Source organism: Chiloscyllium plagiosum, unplaced genomic scaffold (assembly GCF_037043375.1).
Source record: "Chiloscyllium plagiosum isolate Xiang-an unplaced genomic scaffold, Cpla_swu_hap1 HiC_scaffold_22, whole genome shotgun sequence".
Lineage (NCBI taxonomy): Eukaryota > Metazoa > Chordata > Chondrichthyes > Orectolobiformes > Hemiscylliidae > Chiloscyllium > Chiloscyllium plagiosum.
The window spans coordinates 24,929,614-24,949,845 of NW_028270160.1; the positions used below are offsets into that span (position 1 = coordinate 24,929,614).

At 40.9% G+C, this 20,232-nt stretch overlaps 1 protein-coding gene across 2 annotated transcripts in view; it reads right to left on the minus strand.

The window, feature by feature from the left end:
- Positions 1-10,196, minus strand: part of vwa2 (von Willebrand factor A domain containing 2) — a 71,989-nt gene extending 61,793 nt beyond the window's left edge. Inside the window, exons 1-3 of one of the 2 annotated variants that reach the window (XM_087998867.1) lie at positions 9,956-10,196; positions 6,536-6,626; positions 2,166-2,227 (exon numbers count right to left, since the gene is read on the minus strand). In XM_087998867.1, the coding sequence (XP_087854993.1) occupies positions 2,166-2,220 (55 nt within the window). In that variant the 5' untranslated portion in view covers positions 2,221-2,227; positions 6,536-6,626; positions 9,956-10,196. The remainder of the gene's footprint in view (positions 1-2,165; positions 2,228-6,535; positions 6,627-9,955) is intronic. The other variant, XM_043712796.2, reaches the window with a different exon arrangement.
- Positions 10,197-20,232: the final 10,036 nt, after the last annotated feature.

Genomic DNA, 20,232 nt, shown 5'->3' on the forward strand with positions numbered 1-20,232 from the left:
AACTCAATCAATAGCTATCACAGAGAGACTTTAGGGACCATATGGCAATGAAATAGTACAACATCCCTCAAATCTAATTCAGCTTTACACTATCTCTATACACTACAGACTTGGTACTGAAAAAAAAACTTCCCACTCCTGAAATCATCAAAGTTTAAAAATCATATATAGCTACTCTCTTATGAAATCAAACCACAATGCATATCCCTAATCATTTAATAGCCTCTTTAAACTGTCACTCAAATTGTAAACTCAGGAACCCCTGCTAAGATAATTCTAGCTTTTGAAACTCAGCCAAACATTGGCACAGAATAGCTGTAAGCAAAATTTCAAAGGACTGTTGAAATTATTCAATCAGATGATCCAACATCTAACCTGTCAATCAAAGCAGTCAGTTTGAGTTTTTTTTTGACAATCACTGACACCTGCAGTCAGTTTTCTTTACACTTGAGATGGTAAGTCATTTGAAAACTTCAAATCATGACAGTTAAACAAACTTCACCTCCCACACATTCACTCAATAAATTTTGATTCCACACTACAGGCCCTTGCAATGGGCAAAATGGAGTCTGCTTGAACTCAGCACTCAGGACAAATGGTTCTCCTGAACTTGGGTTTCTCCCTTTCATGTGCCATGTCCAATCCTCTTTCCCTTCCCATCAAAAATGACATCTGTTGAAAAAAGGATTGTGACTTCCACATCCAGGTGCTGCCATCGTTTTGAAGATTCATAAAGTCAGGAAGACTCTGCAAAAATCTGCCCGAGGTCTTTTACTACTATAATGTATGTAGTCGTACGTAAAACATAAGAGAACTTGCTATTAACCTCTAAGATCTGCATTTAACTAGAGTGTAATTAAATTATGTAATAATACTTTCTCTCTTTGAGATAGAGTTGAAGTAAAATTGCCTTGGTTAGACTTAAGGAGGAGAAAGTGAAGACTGCAGGTGCTGACGATCAGAGTCAAAGAGTATGGTGCTGAAAAAGCACAGCCAGTCAGGTAGCAGCCGAGGAGCATTGCTGATGAAGGGCTTGTGCTCGAAACATCAATTCTCCTGCTCCTCATATGCTGCCTAATTGGCTGTGTTTTTCCAGCACCACACTCTTCGACCTTGGTTAGACTTAATCCAGTTCACAGTAGCTTGCACTCACTTGTTAACCTCATTGTCAAAGAGGTCATGGGGAATGAATGTGGGAATTTGTAATGTTACATGAGTAGGAAATGTTCTCCTGAGGTCAGGTTTATGACATCTTTCAGTGTAATATTGTTAAAGATTTATCTACTGCCACACTTGAAGTGACAGGATTTAGAGGTGCTATGGTGCATAGTATAGGAGAAAGTAATCATGTTCACTTTCACCTAAAAATCCAATGACTACATTAAACAATAAAATTACTATCACATTATTTATCCTTACAGATTTGCAATAATACAAAAGTTGCTATGACTCCAAACATATTAAAAACTCCCTAAAATAAAAGAAAGAGTTACGAATGTTGGAGAACTGAAACAAAAACTCAGCAGTTCTGACATCATCTGTCAAAAGAAAGCAGAGTTAACATTTCCAGGCCAGTGGTCCTTCATCATTCTTTTTTATAATAGTGATGTTGAACAGGTCCTGAGCTTGTTAATTTTGGGGACAATGATTACTGGGAAATATTAACTGCAATAGTCACCTGTAAGCAGACAACACATTAATTACTTGTTTCACGACTTCAACAAACCTGTAAACCATTAATGTCTGACAGAAACGAAGTGCACCAAATTTAACCTATAATAACACAGTCTCATAGTACTGCATCAAAAGATCCAGTTCAGCATTTTTTTGCATTCCAAGGTCAAGGGGAACAAATTTAAAACAAATAGGAAACACATAAAAAACATATGACTGGCCTATTCTATGTTTTAAAGTGCATCTTGTAGCAGTTATGGAAAACCAGCTGAGCAAATCAGTTGTAAGTTCTTTCTCACTCAGCCACTCTAATTATGCCAAGGATGATAACTCCACCTGCACCAACTGTGGTGTTTAATAGATAATTCAAAGATTAAGACATATAAATATATTATAAAAGTATGGAACATGTAAATTTCTAAAACCATAATGACTGCTAAATGGTTAAAAAAAAGTTAAATGTTTTCAAGAAATAATTAAGTCTTACGTACCTTGAGTAAGCAAAAAAGTACATGCAATCTGAAATGGGAGTACGAGAGTCATCATGACGGAACTGAAAACAAAACAGAAGTGTAAATAATTCAAGCACCTTTACATGTTCACATCTTTGCTTTTAGGAAGCTATGATAGATTTTCAAATAATTTTAAAATAGGTAAAAAAAAATTTAAAAAAGAAACTGAAAAGATCTGCATTTATGTAGTACCTGTCATGTCCACTAGGCAACCCAAACTACTTTTGAAGACATATTTCTTTTGTAGAAAATCAAAACATCTAATTTTAAATACAGCAAGTTGCCACAAACATCAAATGAGATAGTAACTAATTAATCTGTTTTGATGGTGTTGAGGGATAATTGTCCAGCCATCTACTTCTGTTTTCTTCTTGCCATCGATTCTTTTACATCCAGGTACCTTTTAAGAGCATTTGCTCCTCTCTTGGTGCTACATTGAAGTGTTAAGCTAGAATGGATACTGAAATGGGACTTAAACCACAGGCTCGGTCTCAAAAATGAGGATTTCACCAATTGAGCCATTAGAACATAAGCCAGCAGACACTTATATCTCAGAGTGCATCACATTAAATTAGTTAAAAATGTGGATCCTTTTTAATGTTATAACATATTTGACATTAATGTTTCTGATTCCAGGACTACTTTCAGAGTTAATTTATTCAAATTAATGTTCGGGAACAAGACCATACTTATCATACTGTGAAAAAGATGTAAAGCTTTTCAAGCGGCACGGCGGCACAGTGGACGGCACAGTGGTTAGCACTGCTGCCTCACAGCGCCAGAGACCCAGGTTCAATTCCCGCCTCAGGCAACTGTCCGTGTGGAGTTTGCACATTCTCCCCGTGTCTACGTGGGTTTCCTCCGGGTGCTTCAGTTTCCTCCCACAATCCAAAGATGTGCAGGTTATGTGAATTGCCATGCTAAATTGCCCGTAATGTTAGGTGAAGGGGTAAATGTAGGGGAATGGGTCTGGGTGGGTTGCTCTTCGGAGGGTCGGTGTGGACTTGTTGGGCCAAAGGGCCTGTTTTCACACTGTAAGTCATCTAATCTAATCTACATATCTTGAAATGTGTAATTAGTTCGAAATTACCTTTTCAAAGGAGCAGAATGTTTAGTTTCATTCTTTCACAACATAGTTCCTGATATTTAACTGTCAAATAGAAATCACACAATTCTTAAAATGTGGCTGAACCTTTTACCATTCCAGGTAAAAATCAAAAAATTCCATCAAATACAGAACATTTCTGCTGCACAAGCAATTGTTCGTAATTTACATGGCATAATGCAGGAGCGATTACAAAGTGCTGTCATAAAATGTGAATCAAATATTAAGGACACTGGAAGCATTTTCACCATCATAATAAGCGCTTCAATAAATGAGATTGCTTCTTTGTGAAGAACGTGTGCATTTTGAGATGTGACATTTTAAAAAGAATCACCACCAGGAGATGTCTAATATCATGAAATCGGTGCTTTTCCACTCCCAATAAAATAATTTAAAACAGGTTGTAGGCATTGAAAGTCAGCAATTTAACAAAATAAATAATTAGCAATCTATTTTAGATTAACTTTCTTGAGTGTTGGGTTTGCTGCATTACCACTCTGGTCAAGAGGCTTTCTCTTCAAAATATCAACTTTATAAGGTCAAGAGAACAAATGTTCATTTGTCATTGGTGTCTTTTTGACAAAGAGTGCCAATTAGGGATTGCTTTCCACACCAAATATACAGCACAGCTTCAGGCAAAGAATGAAAAACATATGTTAGAGTGCAATAGAGAGTGCAGAAGATTAGATACTTATTATAGAAAGACATTTATATCAACAATTTCTTTGCCACAATCCCTACAACTTAGCATCACCTTCTAAAATCGATTGATTTTCTATGATGATTTTACACAATGAGTTCCTTTAGAATACCATACACTTTCAAGTCAGAATAATACAGTATGCAAAATCAGCTTGGGAACCTTGATTAAAGTGATCAATACATAATCAGGATAACCTAATTTTCTTTATATCTTGATTATGATGCTCATCACATTCCAATGTAATCTTCTCCATCATTTGTTTTCTGTCATTCATCTACATGGCATCAGTCTCATGTTTCTAATGCTGCACGTGCCAACTTTGATCGATGAACTTAAGGACAGAAAGCAATGACGTGATAAATAGATGTTTTCAGACTGAGGGATGGTAGATAGCGATGTTCTCCAAGAGTCAGTAGTAGCATCAGTGTTTTATTTTAATATATAATCACATAAAAGCACTTGGATATTGGAATTCAGAGTAAAAGTTTCAAAACTTTCCCAATGATACCAAATATAGAGATACGGCAGTCAGTAATTTCTATTAAACTGCTAGGCTACTTAACATTGTTATAGCTCCTTTGTTGCTTCCTTTTTGTTATAGAATCAGCACAGTGTGGAAACAGGTCATTCAGCCCCACAAGCCCACACTAACCCTCTGATGAGCATCCCACCAAGACCCATCCCCCTATCCTATCCCTGTAACCCTGCATTTCCCGTGGCTAACACACCTAACCTATACATAACCAGAAGAACTGAAGATGCTGAAAATCAGACACAAAACCAGAAATTGTTGGGAAAGCTCAGTAGGGCTGGCAGCATCTGTAGACAGAAATCAGAGTTAACATTTTGGGTCCAAAGATAGGAAGTAAATGACAGGTGGAGATAGAGACCAAAACGGAGAGGAACACTGTTGGATGGACAAAGGACTGGTTAAAGACTAGTTTGGGAGGCATAAATAGTTGCCAAAGGGGGGGTAATTAGTAACTGACAGAGGGTTGTATCTGGTAGCAGCCTATGTGGTGTCAATGCCTGATGTGTGGGGGCTGGGGTAAGGACATGACGTAAAATTGTTGAATTCGATATTAAGTCCAGAAGACTACAGTGTTCCCAAGTGGAAAATGAGGCGCTGTTCTTCCAGCTTGGGCTGAGCTTTGCTGGGGTTCTGCAGCAAGCCTGAGAGAGAGATTTTGGCCAGAGAACACAGTGATGTGTTGAAGTGTCAAGCAACTAAAAGTTCGGAGTCTTTTTTGTGGACAGAACATAGGTATTCTGTAAGTCAGTCACCAAGTCTGTGCTTCGTTTCCCTCAGGTAAAGGAGTCCACAGAGTGAACAGCAAATGCAGATTGAGTGAAGTGCAGAAAGTGAGGACTGCAGATGCTGGGGATCAGAGCTTAAAATGTGTTGCTGGAAAAGCGCAGCAGGTCAGGCAGCATCAAAGGAGAAGGAGAATCGAAGAAGAAGGGCTTATGCCCGAAACGTCGATTCTCCTTCTCCTTTGATGCTGAGTGAAGTGCAGGTAAAGCACTGCTTCACCTGGAAGGTATGTTTGATACTGAGAAGGAAGAAAGTAAACAGGCAAATGTTACATCTTCTGCAATTGCAGGGGGAGGTGCCGTGAGGCTGTGGGGATGTGTTATGAGTAAAGGAGGAGTGGCTCAGAGTGTCCTGGAGGCACAGTTCCTGCAGAAGGCTGATAAGGCAAGGGGAGGGCAATAGGTGACTGGTGGTGGCATCCTATTAGAGGTGGTGAAAATGGTGGCTAATGATCCTATAGATGTGGATGCTGGTGGGTGAGGACCAGAGGGACTCTGTTGCTGTCGTGGGAGGGAGGAGAGGGCTTGAGATCTGAAGTGTGGGAGATGGGTTGGACTCAGCCGAGGGCCCTACCATATATGGTGCTGGAGAATCCTTGGTGGAGGAAGAAGGTAGACATTTCAGAAGTCCCCTTCTTTGCCCATCTTATTTTCCCACTCTATATGTAAATTAAAATCCTCTGTGATTTTTTTTCTATTCCTGTCTGAATAAATTCCCATTAATTATTTGCATATACACCATGTCTACCTCATGTTTACTGTTAAGAGGGCTGTGTAACACTCCCACAAGTCTCTTCTTGCCTTTATCATTTCTCATCTTTGCTCAAACTACATCTCTGTCCCAATTTCCTGAACTTGGGTATCCCTCTCGGTTCTGTCCTTCCAAAATTTCATCCATTCTTTAAATCTTTGTCTTCCTTCAGTGAAGTCTCTGCAATGGGCATAAGATCATACTTATTTATTTTGATTTGTGTTATCAGTTGTCCTGCTTTGTTTTCAATGCTATGTGCAATCAGATACAGAGCCTTTAATTTTGTCTTTGTTTTATAACCTAAGCAAGCATTGGCCAAAACAAACTGGAGAAACGGATCTTCAAGAATGTTGACCCTTGCCCACTAAAACAATTTTGCAAACTTATTTCACCTCCAGACATTATTATTTGCATAAAATCTTTTTCACACTGGTTCTCAGTCTAACAACCCCCAGGTCATATTAATATAAACTTACATGTGTCATCAAAATCACTCTGTAGACTTCTTCCAGCCTCATACCTCCTCCACACTCTGACTCTGCGGCGTAAAACACTTTTGCTTCAATCCTGCGGAGTTGACAGATCCTTCAGCTACATTAAGCCCATTCTTTGAAACACAATACATTACGCACCTCACCTCTCCCACCTACTTCAAAAGTCTTCTCAAAGTCTATAATTTCATCCCTAATCCACCCATCAATGACTTTTTAATTTTTCCACGTCCATTTATAAGTCTCTCGGATTTTTGAGTTAAAGGCACAATGCAAATATAAGCTGTCACTACTGTTACTAAGTTTTATGAATGTCAGCCAAACCCTTAAGTGAGAATTTTCCTCCTGCAGATCAATTTTTTATGTAATAGAATATACAGTTACTAGTTGTATTACCACTCAAAATAAATAAATATAATCTGATCAATAACACACCATTATATCTGGGCAACCAGTGTGAAGCATTGGTATGAGGAGAATGTTAATAATAGTTGGAAGTGGTGCCATAGTGGTGTTCAGGAAAAACTTTAACAATCAGCCATGATACCCACAGGGCAGAATCAAACATTTATGAGATTCCCAGAAGAGTTATATTTATGTTGTTTGTCTGTATTACATAATTTATGGGTGGAAGTATTAGTTTAAATTTTAACATTGGAATTGAAGCTCCAGAATTTTCACAAGGAGAAAATGCGATCTATAATCCCACTTGAAGAAATAACTATAAGTCATTCAAGCCATTGTTAATTTGGAGATGGCAAGTCAGTGCACTGATTTGACTGTGCACTTTCGTTATGTATTTTCAAACATGTTATGAGTTGACTTGCATTCTCTGCTTCAACTGTATAAATATACACAGGGAAATATGAATAATTTGCAGCAGTTTTGCTTTAAGATTTTTGGAGGATGTGGTATTTATTCCAATGAATGTAATGTTACATAACATGATCATGGATTTCACAAGACGACATAATAATGGGAGGCATCTTCAGGGTTATTATGCTGTTGTCTGTCTTTCTTATAACATTGCTTGTAATTAAGTGGTTTAAAAAAGTTGACATTTTGCTGACTCTGTGAGCAGAATCGGAAATCCAATGGTTTTAATCTTAGGACAATGCCCAACTTTTAAATACTTTTGAATTGGCTCTTTAAAGAAAAACAAAAAATGCTGATACACTAGCTTTAATATGGAGTTATTCATTAAAGCAGAGGTAATGTGATTCTTGCAATGCTCATTAATTACCAACCTAAAAATGTTTTTCCAGAGTACAGTAGCAATCTAATGTGTGACTAAGCACTGTCAAGCTTCATACTTTAACAGTTCATAAGAAAATAAACTCTTCCCAGCGATTTATCTTAAAGAAAGTTTAACAGCTTAACCGTTCAAGTGGCTTGCTAATTATTAGATCACACGATGTTTCCTGGTTACGTTTTCACATGGGGTTAATCTGTATCAAAAACATTTTTACAATTATCCAAAAATCATAGGTTTCTTGGACAACTTTGACTAGCCCCCAGCTGTTAAAGGTGTTTTGGCGTAAATAGGTCATGTGTAGAAACCTCTTCTGCTTATAGTTGCGCCGGTTTGTTCCCGGGCAGGCAGAACACGCTTCTGACACGGGTCCGCCGGCTCAATGGACCGGTCCCCTCTGTGGAATTCCGCCTCTATGGCTTGCAATGTTTCTCTTCCCCTATCACAGTGCACAGGGAGAGTTTCATTCCCTGCACACAAATGCCTGTTTCTTCAGCACCTCCCAATGGTCATTTCTGTCTGCCTGACGTGAACTAACATAGAGTGTAGCCAGAGGTCCGGTGTTAATTTGAAAGCAGGAGGAGTTTCATTTTACCGTAAGTGTAGACTACAAGTTGTACAGTAGAGATACGGGCGGCGCACTGTATTATCCGTTAAAAATCTCACAACACCAGGTTTAATTGGAAGCACACTAGCTTTCGGAGCGACGCTCCTTCATCAGGTGATAGTGGAGGGCTCGATCGTAACACAGAATTTATGGCAAAAATTTGCAGTGTGATGTAACTGAAATTATACATTGAAAAATCGATTGTCTGTTAAGCCTTTCATCTGTTAGAATACAGTGATAGTTTCACTTCTTTCATGTGTAAATCACAAAACCCTTTTTTTTAAAGTTGCATTCTCGGGTTAGCTGTTAACAATGGTGATAGCTGGACAATATGTTGAAGGTGGGCTAAATTGTATAATTTCAATTACATCACACTGCAAATTTTTGCTATAAATTCTGTGTTACGATCGAGCCCTCCACAATCACCTGATGAAGGAGCGTCGCTCCGAAAGCTAGTGTGCTTCCAATTAAACCTGTTGGACTATAACCTGGTGTTGTGTGATTTTTAACTTTGTACACCCCAGTCCAACACCGGCATCTCCAAATCATGTGTTATTCTGCCCAGTGTAGCCTTCAGAACTGACAACGGCTGACCGGCTGCTGACATGGAATGTTGCAGACGATCACTCAAACCGCTGAGTTTAAATTATTTCCATAAACTACTCGCAGCAAAGGGTCACCTTTCAAAATGTGTTACGAGCGGACAGGTGTTGCTTCTCAAATGCGTTCACTCCAAAGAGACTCCCTGTCCTGCAAATTCTAAAACCAGCTCTATCTGGCTGGAGAGGTTAGGATTAGCGCTGTGACTATAGGGGCAGAATTTCAAAATAAATATACTTTTTTTAAAAAAAACAGCACTTTTCACTCATTTCAAAAGTGACAAGAGTTTAATTGAACAAAGCCACCATTTGAGATTTCATTCCTTCCTCGCCTTCAGCGGGGGAATTAACAGTTTCAGATGAGAATACTTCTCAGGAGTGCCGTTTTGTTGTTGTCCCTCTGTCAAGGACGGGGCAAGTATGCATTAACTCTTGACTCATGACTGATAAATGTAAATGGCACAAAAATCTGCTCCTGGAGTGAAATTAGAACCACAGCAATTCCTCCCTTTATACAGCGTATAGTCGATATAGTTCCTATCAACTCATTAAACCGCTGAGATGGAATCAATATTGATAAATGCGTTCTGTTGGGGGTGTTTGTTAATCATGGGGGGGGGGGGGGGGAAGAGGTGCTGTAATGTAATCAATGATAACAAGGCGCACGGTCCCTGCTTCAATCTTCCCACAGAGAGTAAACAACCTGGGTGACCCCGATGACACCGGATTCCAAATCTGCAGGCAACCGCACGGTCTCACAACAAATCGGAGAAGCAGAGTAATCGATGGTCGCTCACTTGGTGAGTGTGCCCCTGCTGGGGCTTTCGGAGACAGAATTCCCGAGCCGACTCAATCTGGCCATAACTTTTGTTACTCACAGTTTAAAGTGTAAACGACTTAAATTTGCATTCCCGATGGCTACGATTAAACGGATACAATTCACTCACCATTGGAGGTTTCGGACAATCGGGGCAGCCCGGCGTTTGGAATCGCTCTGTTTGTTTGCAGAGTTGAGCTGAGTAAAGCCCCGCACCTTCCTCTTCCGGAAGGCGTCAGGGTTACTCTTTAGTTAAAGAGGCACATTTCAGATCAGCCCCACTGTCAGCTTTCATTGCACTTCAACAAAAGCAACTTCGGAGTTGCTGAGAAGAATCATAGCCAACTCGAAACCTCAACTGTGTTTTTCTCTCTTCCCCCAGCTTCTGCCAGACCTGCTGAGTTTTTCCAGCAATTTCTGTTTTTATGCTGCGCTGTAGTTATGCAATCTCAAGAGCCCGTGATGCATTCTGCCTGAAACGTCGATTCTCCGACTCCTCTGATGCTGTCTGTTCCAGCACCAAACTCTGGCCTCTGATCTCCCGCATCTGTCGTCCTCACTTTCTCCTAGGTGGCTCGTGAATACCCTAATGTGGGCTTTTGCCCGAAACGTCGATTTTCCTGCTCCTTGGATGCTGCCTGACCTGCTGTGCTTTTCCAGCACCACTCTAATCTAGACTCTAATCTCCAGCATCTGCAGTACCCACTTCTGCCTAATACCCTAATGTGGTAGTCCATCTGTAAACTGACTTGGAATTTCCCAGCACTGAACTTGGTGGGCGGCACGGTGGCACAGTGGTTAGCACTGCTGCCTCACAGCGCCAGAGACCCGGGTTCAATTCCCGCCTCAGGTGACTGACTGTGTGGAGTTTGCTCGTTCTCCCCGTGTCTGCGTGGGTTTCCTCCGGGTGCTCCGGTTTCCTCCCACAGTCTAAAAGATGTGCAGGTCAGGTGAATTGGCCATGCTAAATTGCCCGTAGTGTTAGGTAAGGGGTAAATGTAGGGGTATGGGTGGGTTGCGCTGAAGACAATGTCTAAGTTCACAGTCCACTAGTGGGCTTCCTCCCACCCAACCTCAAATACACACACACATTACCTGAACTGACGAATGTTTCCAATATTTTGTTGCTATTAGATTTCAAATGTTTACTATATTTTGCTTTTGTACTCTTTAAAAGATGCCAAGGGCAAACTAATGTAAAGCAACATTGCCTGTCAGCAATATTTTTGCTCTTTTCCACGTGGCAAGAATGCTGAATGGGGCCTTGACAAATGCTCCACTTCACTCCTTTACTCAATGTGGCATTGCCAGACATCACCCGAACAATAGAGGTTCTTATCTAGCTATAGGTTGGTCTTCTGCTTTGAATAAAAATGCTAACCCTGGTGCACAAATATGAGTGAAGTATGGCACTCGGGTGGGTGCTGCATCTGGCAATAGTCCAACTGGTCCCAAAACCCCAATCTTGGATGCCTTCAGGACACCTCATCATTATTTGTTGTGAAGGTCTTACACAAAGCTTCAGGTAATGTCAAAGCTTGAGGAATTTCCTTTCCATTCTCATTTCTTTTCTAGGCCCTGACAGCTAAGTCAGAAGGGCATATCTCATGGTCCATTACATTAATGTGCAGAAGCCTCCCTACTAGGTAAAGATATCCTGTCGTAGGGATTCTGTTGATAAAATGTCCTCTGGCAAATGAACATGTAATATTTTTCTTTCAATGATCAGTGAACCTGATCTCTTGATAGAAGTTATATCAATGTTTAGTCTGTCCAGTTCCACATTGATAAAAGTTGGCTTGGATGAGATATCAACTAATTGCAAGTTATCTGTCAATTAAGTTACCAGAATGTCATTGGGTCAGAAAGCTGTACAACACAGAAACAGACCAGTCAGTCCAACTCGTCCAGGCCGACAGAAATCCCAACCCAATCTAGTCGCACCTGCCAGCATCTGGCCCCTATCCCTCCAAACCCTTGTTCATACACCCATCAAGATGCTTTTTAAAATGTTGCAATTGTACTAACTCCACCACTGCCTCTGGCAGCTCATTCCATACATGTCCTCTGCGTGAAAACGTTGCCCCTTAGATCTCTTTTATATCTTTCCCATCTCACCCTAAACCTGTGCTCTCTAGTTCTGGACTCCCCCACCCCAGGTAGAAGACTTTATCTATTTATCTATTTATCCTATCCATGCCCCTCATGATTTATCCATTTATATGTATTTCAAGACATCTAGCACTTTCTCCTCTGTAATACGGACATTTTTCAAGGTGTCACCATCTGTTTCCCTACTTTCTACATCTTCCCTGTTCTTTTCCAAGGATATTGATGCAAGATACTCGTTTAGTATCTCCCCCATCTACTGCGACTCCACACAAAGGCTGCCTTGCTGATCTTTGAGGGGCTCTATTTTCTCCCTAGTTACCCTTTTGTAAAAACTCTTCGGATTTTCCTTAGCTTTATTTGCCAAAGCTATCTCATGTCAGCTTTTTTCCCTCCTGATTTCCCTCTTAAGGATACCCCTACTGCCTTTATACTCTAAGGATTCATTCAATCTCTCCAGTCTCTACCTGACATATGCTTCCCTAAAATAAACCCTCAATGTCTTTAGTCATCCAGCATTTCCGATTTCTACTAGCCTTTCCTTTCACTCCATCAGGAATATATTTTCTCTGGACCCTTATTATGTCATTTCTGAAGGCTTCCCATTTCCCAGCCGTCCCTTTACCTGTGAACATCTGCCCCCAATCAGCTTTTGAAAGTTCTTGCCTAATACCGTCAAAATGGACCTTTCTCCAATTTAGAACTTCAACTTTAAGATCTGGTCTATCCTTTTCCATCACTATTTTAAAGCTAATAGAATGAGAAAGTGCTCCCCCACTGACACTCAGTCACCTGACTTGTCTTATTTCCCAAGAGTAGGTCGAGTTTTAATACTTTCTCTAATAGGTACATGTACATACTGAATCAGAAACGTTTCTTGGACAAATATAACAAATTCCTCACCATCTAAACGCTTAACACTATGGCAGTCCTCTACCATAATCAACTAGGAGAAAGTGAGGATTGCAGATGCTGGAGATCAGAGCTGAAAATGTGTTGCTGGAAAAGCGCAGCTGGTCAGGCAGCATCCAAGCAGCAGGAGAATCGACGTTCGACTTTCCTCATTCCTGAAGAAGGGCTCATGCCCGAAATGTCGATTCTCCTGCTCCTTGGATGCTGCCTGACCTGCTGCACTTTTCCAGCAACACATTTTCAGCTCTACCATAATCACCCTATTATTCTTACAGATAACTGAGATTTCCTGACAAATTTGTTTCTCAATTTCCCACCAATCACTGGGGGTGTCTATAATACAATCCCAATAAGGTGATCATCCCTTCCTGTTCCTCAGTTTCACCCAAATAACTTTCCTGGATGTATTCTCATGAATATCCTCCCTAAAAAAACCATAATGCTATTCCTCTTCAATGGAAGAGTTGGCATTTTCTTGTTGGGTTTGATTATAAATTAGTACAATACATATGTTCCATCTATTGAATGCACTGTAAGCACCCAGTGAAGGAGATGAACCATAGCAGATCGGAATCCCTTAACAGTCAGAATTGCCTGTTGAGGCAACATAATGCACCTACCACTAGTGGAGACAGACAGTAGCTCTCATTCTTTACACCAGGCAAGTTGGGATTTAACACTCATAACTGCTGACGACTGTGCTGTATTAACACTCTTCATGAAAGTAAGGTGTCCTCTCCAAGATACAAGCACAAATGTCCAGGTTCCCCAACTCAATATGCCCAATTGAGCCTAAACAATACAAAATGATATCTGGCATTGGTTTGGTCAAAAGAAAGTTACCAGAAAGCTGACGTATTTAGACTGTGTGTCTTTGGCCTCCAATCTAGTTTTTTTTTGTTAGGGTTTACGATCTTGGTCTTCAACACTGCTGAGGTATCTATATGTTATGCATATGGTTCATGAGCACCAGGTTTATGTCCACATTCTGGCAGGCCAAGTTTCATCTGTGGTCCTGTGATACCAAGAATGCTGGAAAAGCACAGCAGGTCAGGCAGCATCCGAGGAGAAAGAGAATTAACGTTTCATGCTAAGCCCTTCATCAGGATTGATGATGACGGGCTTATACCCAAAACGCCAATTCTCCTGCTCGCGGATGCTGCCTGACCTGTGCTTTCCCAGCACCACACTCTTGACTCTGATCTCCAGCATCTGCAGTCCTCACTTTCTCCTCCCTGATGCCAAGAGTGTCCCAGTATCTATGTGTCTTCATTAGAAGCACAACAGATTTGCAAACGAACAGTATGTGTACTGACAGGGACGGACCTATATACTTGGCTCTCCTTTTAACATCACTGTTAGCTAATGGTGTCAGCTGAAAACAAGAAGCAAACTAGCATACAAAAAGGGGAAGTGTATTGGCTCTTTTCATCCCCACACTGGATACATCACAACAACCTGCTGGACACAATATCATTGTAATAAAACCTGTCACAGGGGCAAAGCAATCCACTGTTATTAGTTGCAAAACAGCTCTGGACAAGAGAAGCCTGAATGCACTAAAAACTGCTTGAACTAAAATCCAGCAGACTGCTAGGCACTGTGCCAATAACTACTGGCTACAACTTTTCCACAATATCCAGATGTCCTTCCCTACAGGGAACACTGGGGGCATGTACAAACAGATCAAGAAGTCAAAATCCATCAACAAAGACAACAGTTTCATTGAAAGCAAAAGTAGCGAGGTCTTCAACTGCAATTAACAGTTGTAGAAATGGGTAGAACACTATTGTGTAAGACATTTCTCTTTTAATTTTATCTTCCTATTATTTAGTCTTAGCAGTTTTTTAGTCTTGGTATTTCATAGTCTTAATAAATTGTGTTCTCATCTTTAAATTTTGCAGTGGCTTTATACTTTCATACTCAATTGTGATGGCATTTCATTGTCTTGTGTCCACAGGAAAAAAGAAGGAAGGCAACAATAACTGAAGAAATATACAATGGACAGTTCTGTGATTACTACTTATCTGGACAGAAATTAAAAAGAGTGTTTTCTGCTTTGAACACCTGTAAGAACAACTGGGCTTGAAAATATAAGAATTGAGATTGTTTATCTTTAAGAATGCCTTAGATAACAAATGCTAAAACTATCTGTTCCAGTTGTACATCAAACTCTTCTGAATCTTGCAAAATTTGACTTGAGGTGGGAGAAAGCAAACAAAGTGGGCAGGAGACAGGTGACCATAACTGCCTGGCAATAACCCTAGATGAAAGAAGATTTAATGAATATATCTGGCACAATCATCTGACATCCAGAAGTGGGTGTGAATATACTCATTGTGAATATTAGTTGTGACCACTGGGGAGAAGTTGTCTGGTTTGAACTTTTGAAAATAGGTCCTCAGCAGATTGACTACTCAAGAATAAATTCTTACATTTGGGAAGGCTTGATGCTGGTCTTAACAGGATATCTGTATTGACTAAGAATCCTCAAAAAGAAACATGATTACACTCCATGCTTATTCTATGGTATTGTGGAGGTAAAGTAAGAGCAGATCTCGGATAGCTCACCCCGATCCTGGACAGTGTAACCCAGGCAAAGAGGGGAATCTCGGAACAACACAATCATCAGGGAAGCTCTAGATACAGCTTATCATAGAAATGCTGGATGCCAAATCCACAATGGAGGAGCTTAGCAAAACTATTGACTCTCATAACATATAGTGCTGTACTCAAGAAAAGGAAAGAGGTATCCTGCACAAATATCTGTGTCTTTGCGGGACCGAAGGGGCAGTGGTCTCGGATATTTTGATGCAAAGATTATGGCCCTGTCCAAGATGAAAAGTGACAGTGGTGATTGCAACAATTGAGGCAGCTCTCTGCTGAACATGGTAGGAAACTAATTTGCCATGTTGCCCTTGCAAGACTGCAGAACGTGGCTGAACACACTTATCTCAAATGTCAATGTGTTTCAGAGCTGGACGCTTTATAACTGATATTATCTTAATACAGCAGCATGAGAGGTACTGTGAACTAAGGATACCACAATACATTATCTTCATTGATCTCAGCAATACATTTGACCATGTGAGAAGAGGCAGCTATTTTAGCTTGATGTAATCTCCTCTTTCCACAAATATATGGTGGGTATGGTCAGCTATGACAGGGCAACGTAGGAGTCTTTGAGATCCAGTTGAGTCAAACAGGGTTGCCTGTCAGTGTTGAGATTCTTTAGCATTCTTGATTGTCATATGCCTTCAGTTTATATGTTCACTTGTAGTTTTTAGTTACCAGAGAACCAATCACATAATTGTTGGCAGGTAGGCATCCTTTGTTATCGATATCCAATGAATAGTCCACTGACTAGTCAGCTAATTGTTGCCAACCACGGCTCCATTTTCACAATCCTTCAGCTCCAGCTCATCTGCAAACTACATGTCACTAGTATTGGAACCAGCACCTGTATTTATAATGAGTGCCATTACTTTCAAAACTTAGCTTTAAAACAGTTCTTTTCTAAGAATCATACAACATGGAAATAGACTCTTCGGAAATAGTCCATGCCAACCATGTTCTCAAACTAGTCTCATTTACTTGCCTTTGGCACATAACCCTCCAAATCTTACCTATTCATGTACTTATCCAAATGCCTGCTCAATGTTGTAAATGTGCCTGCATTCACAAAAACATCTGAAAGTTCATTTCACATACGAACTACTCTGGGTTAAAAAAAAAAGTTGTCCCTCATGTCCATTTTAAAACTTCCTCTTCTCACATTAAAAATATGCCCCGAGTTTTTACTTTCCCCATCCTAGAGAATGGACCTTTGCTATTCACCACATCTATGCCCGCAATGAATTTATAATTCTCAGTAAGATCACCCCTCAACCTTCAACCCTCCAGTGAAAAAAGTCCTAGCCTACCCAGCCTATTTTTATAATTCAAACCCTCCACTCCCAGCAACATCCTAGTAAATCTTTTTTGAACCCTCTCCAATTTAATAATATCCTTCCTATAGCAAAGTGACCAGAATTGCACACTGTACTCCAGAAAAGGCCTCACCATCCTGGAGAACCTCAACATGATGTCCCAACTCCTAGACTGAGTGATCTTAACAATGAAGGCAAGTGTAGACTCAGAGTCAGAGACGTACAGCATGGAAACAGACCCTTCGGTCCAACCCGTCCATGCTGACCAGATATCCCAACCCAATCTAGTCCCATGTGCCAGCACCCGGCCATATCCCAACAAACCCTTCCTATTCATATACCCATCCAAATGCCTCTTAAATGTTGCAATTGTACCAGCCTCCATCACTTCCTCTGGAAGCTCATTCTATACACATACCACCCTCTGCGTGAAAACGTTGCCCCTTAGGTCTCTTTTATATCTTTCCCCTCTCACCCTAAACCTATGCTCTCTAGTTCTGGTCTCCCAGGGATAAGTGTTTGCCTACTTACCCTCTCCGTGCCCGTCATAATTGTGTAAACCTCTATAAGGTCATCCCTCAGCCTCCAGGGAAAACAACCCCAGCATGTTCAGCCTCTTCCTATAGCTCAAATCATCCAAACCTGGCAACATTCTTGTAAATGTTTTCTGAACTCTTTCAAGTTTCACAACATCTTTCCAATAGGAAGGAGACCAGAATTGCATGCAATATTCCAACAGTGGCCTAACCAATGTCCTGTACAGCCGCAACATGACCTCCCAACTCCTGTACTCAATACTCTGACCAATAAAGGAAAGCATACCAAACACCTTCTTCACTATCCTATCTACCTGCGACTCCACTTTCAAGGAGCTATGAACCTGCACTCCAAGGTCTCTTTGTTCAGCAACACTCCCTAGGACCTTACCATTAAGTGTATACGTCCTGCTAAGATTTACTTTTCCAAAATGCAGCACCTCGCATTTATCTCAATTAAACTCCATCTGCCACTTCTCAGCCCATTGGCCCATCTGGTCAAGATCCTGTTGTAATCTGAGGTAACCCTCTTTGCTGTCCACTACACCTCCAATTTTGGTGTCATCTGCAAACTTACTAACTGTAACTCTTATGCTCGCATCCAAATCATTTATGTAAATGACAAAAAGTAGAGGACCCAGCACCGATCCTTGTGGCACTCCACTGGTCACAGACCCCCAGTCTGAAAAACAACCCTCCATCACAATCCTGTCTTCTACCTTTGAGCCAGTTCTGTATCCAAATGGCGAGTTATTCCTGTTTTCCATTAGATCTAACCTTGCTAACCAGTCTCCCATGAGGAACCTCGTTGAATGCCTTACTGAAGTCCATATAGATCACATCTACTGCTCTGCCCTCATCAATCGTCTTTGTTACTTCTTCCAAAAACTCAATCAAGTGTGTGAGACATGATTTCCCATGCACAAAGCCATGTTGACTATCCCTAATCAGTCCTTTCCTTTTCAAATACACGTACATCCTGTCCCTCAGGATTCCAACAAATTGCCCACCACCGAGGTTAGACTCACCAGTCTATAGTTCCCTGGTTTGTCTTTACCGCCCTTCTTAAACAGTGGCACCACGTTTGTCAACCTCCAATCTTCTGGCACCTCACCTGTGACTTTTGATGATACAAATATCTCAGCAAGAGGCCCAGCAATCACTCCTCTAGCTTCCCACAGAATTCTCGGGTACACCTGATCAGATCCTGGGGATTTATCTACCTTTACCCATTTCAAGACATCCGGCGCTTCCTCCTCTGTAATCTGGACATTTTGCAAGATGTCACCATCTGTTTCCCTACAGTCTATATCTTCCATATCCTTTTCCACAGTAAACACTGATGCAAAATATTCATTTAGCATCTCCCCTATTTTCTGCAGCTCCATACAAAGGCCATCTTGCTGATCTTTGAGGGGCCCTATTCTCTCCCTCGTTTCCCTTTGGTCCTTAGTGTATTTGTAAAAACCCTTTGGATTCTCCTTAATTCTATTTGCCCTCCTGATTTCCCTCTTAAGTATACTTCTACTGCCTTTATACTCTAAGGATTCATTCGATCTATCCTGTATACCTTACATATGCTTCCTTCTTTTTCTTAACCAAACCCTCAATTTCTTTAGTCATCCAGTATTCCCTATACCTACCAGCCTTTCCTTTCACCCTGACAGGAATATACTTTCTCTGAATTCTCATTATCTCATTTCTGAAGGCTTCCCATTTTCCAGCCGTGACTTGACCTGCGAACGTCTGCCTCCAATCAGCTTTCGAAAGTTCTTGCCTAATACTGTCAAAATTGGCCTTGCTCCAATTTAGAACTTCAACTTTTAGACCAGGTCTATCCTTTTCCATCACTATTTTAAATCTAATAGAATTATGGTCGCTGGCCCCAAAGTGCTCCCCCACTGACACCTCAGTCACCTGCCCTGCCTTATTTCCCAAGAGTAGGTCAAGTTTTGCACCTTCTCTAGTCAGTACATCAACATACTGAATCAGAAAAGTTTCTTGTACACACTTAGATTCCCCTCCATCTAAACCCTTCACACTATGGCAGTCCCAGTCTATGTTTGGAAAGTTAAAATCTCCTACAATAACCAGCCTATTATTCTTACAGATAACTGAAACCTTCTCACAAATTTGTTTCTCAATTTCCCTCTGACTATTATGGAGGGTCTATTATACGATCCCAATAAGGTGATTATTCCTTTCTTATTTCTCAGTTCCACCCAAATAACTTCCCTGGGTGTATTTCCAGGAAGATCCTCCCTCAGCACAGCTGTAATGCTATCCCTTATCAAAAAGGCCACTCCCCCTCCTCTCTTGCCTCCCTTTCTATCCTTCCTGTAGCATTTGTATCCTGAAACATTAAGCTGCCAGTCCTGCCCATTCCTGGGCCATGTTTCTGTAATTGCTATGATATCCCAGTCCCATGTTCCTAACCATGCCCTGAGTTCATCTGCCTTCCCTGTTAGGCCCCTTGCATCGAAATAAATGTAGTTTAATTTATTAGTCCTACCTTGTCCCTGCCTGCCCTGTTTGACTCACTTCTGTTCTCAACTGTACCAGTCTCAGACTGATCTCTTTCCTCACTATCTCCCTGGGTCCCACCTTACTGGTTTAAATCCTCCAGAGTAGTTCTAGCAAATTTCCCTGCCAATATATTAGTCCCCTTCCAATTTAGGTGCAATCCGTCCTTCTTGTACAGGTAACTTCTACCCCAAAAGAGATTCTAATGATCCAAAAATGTGAATCCTTCTCTCATACATCAGCTCCTCAGCCATTCATTCATCTGCTCTATCCTCCTATTCGTAGCTCGTAGCACTGGGAGTAATCCAGATATTACTACCCTTGAGGACCTCCTTTTTAAATTTCTGCCTAACTCTGTAATCTCCCTTCAGAATCTCAACCTTTTCCCTTCCTACATT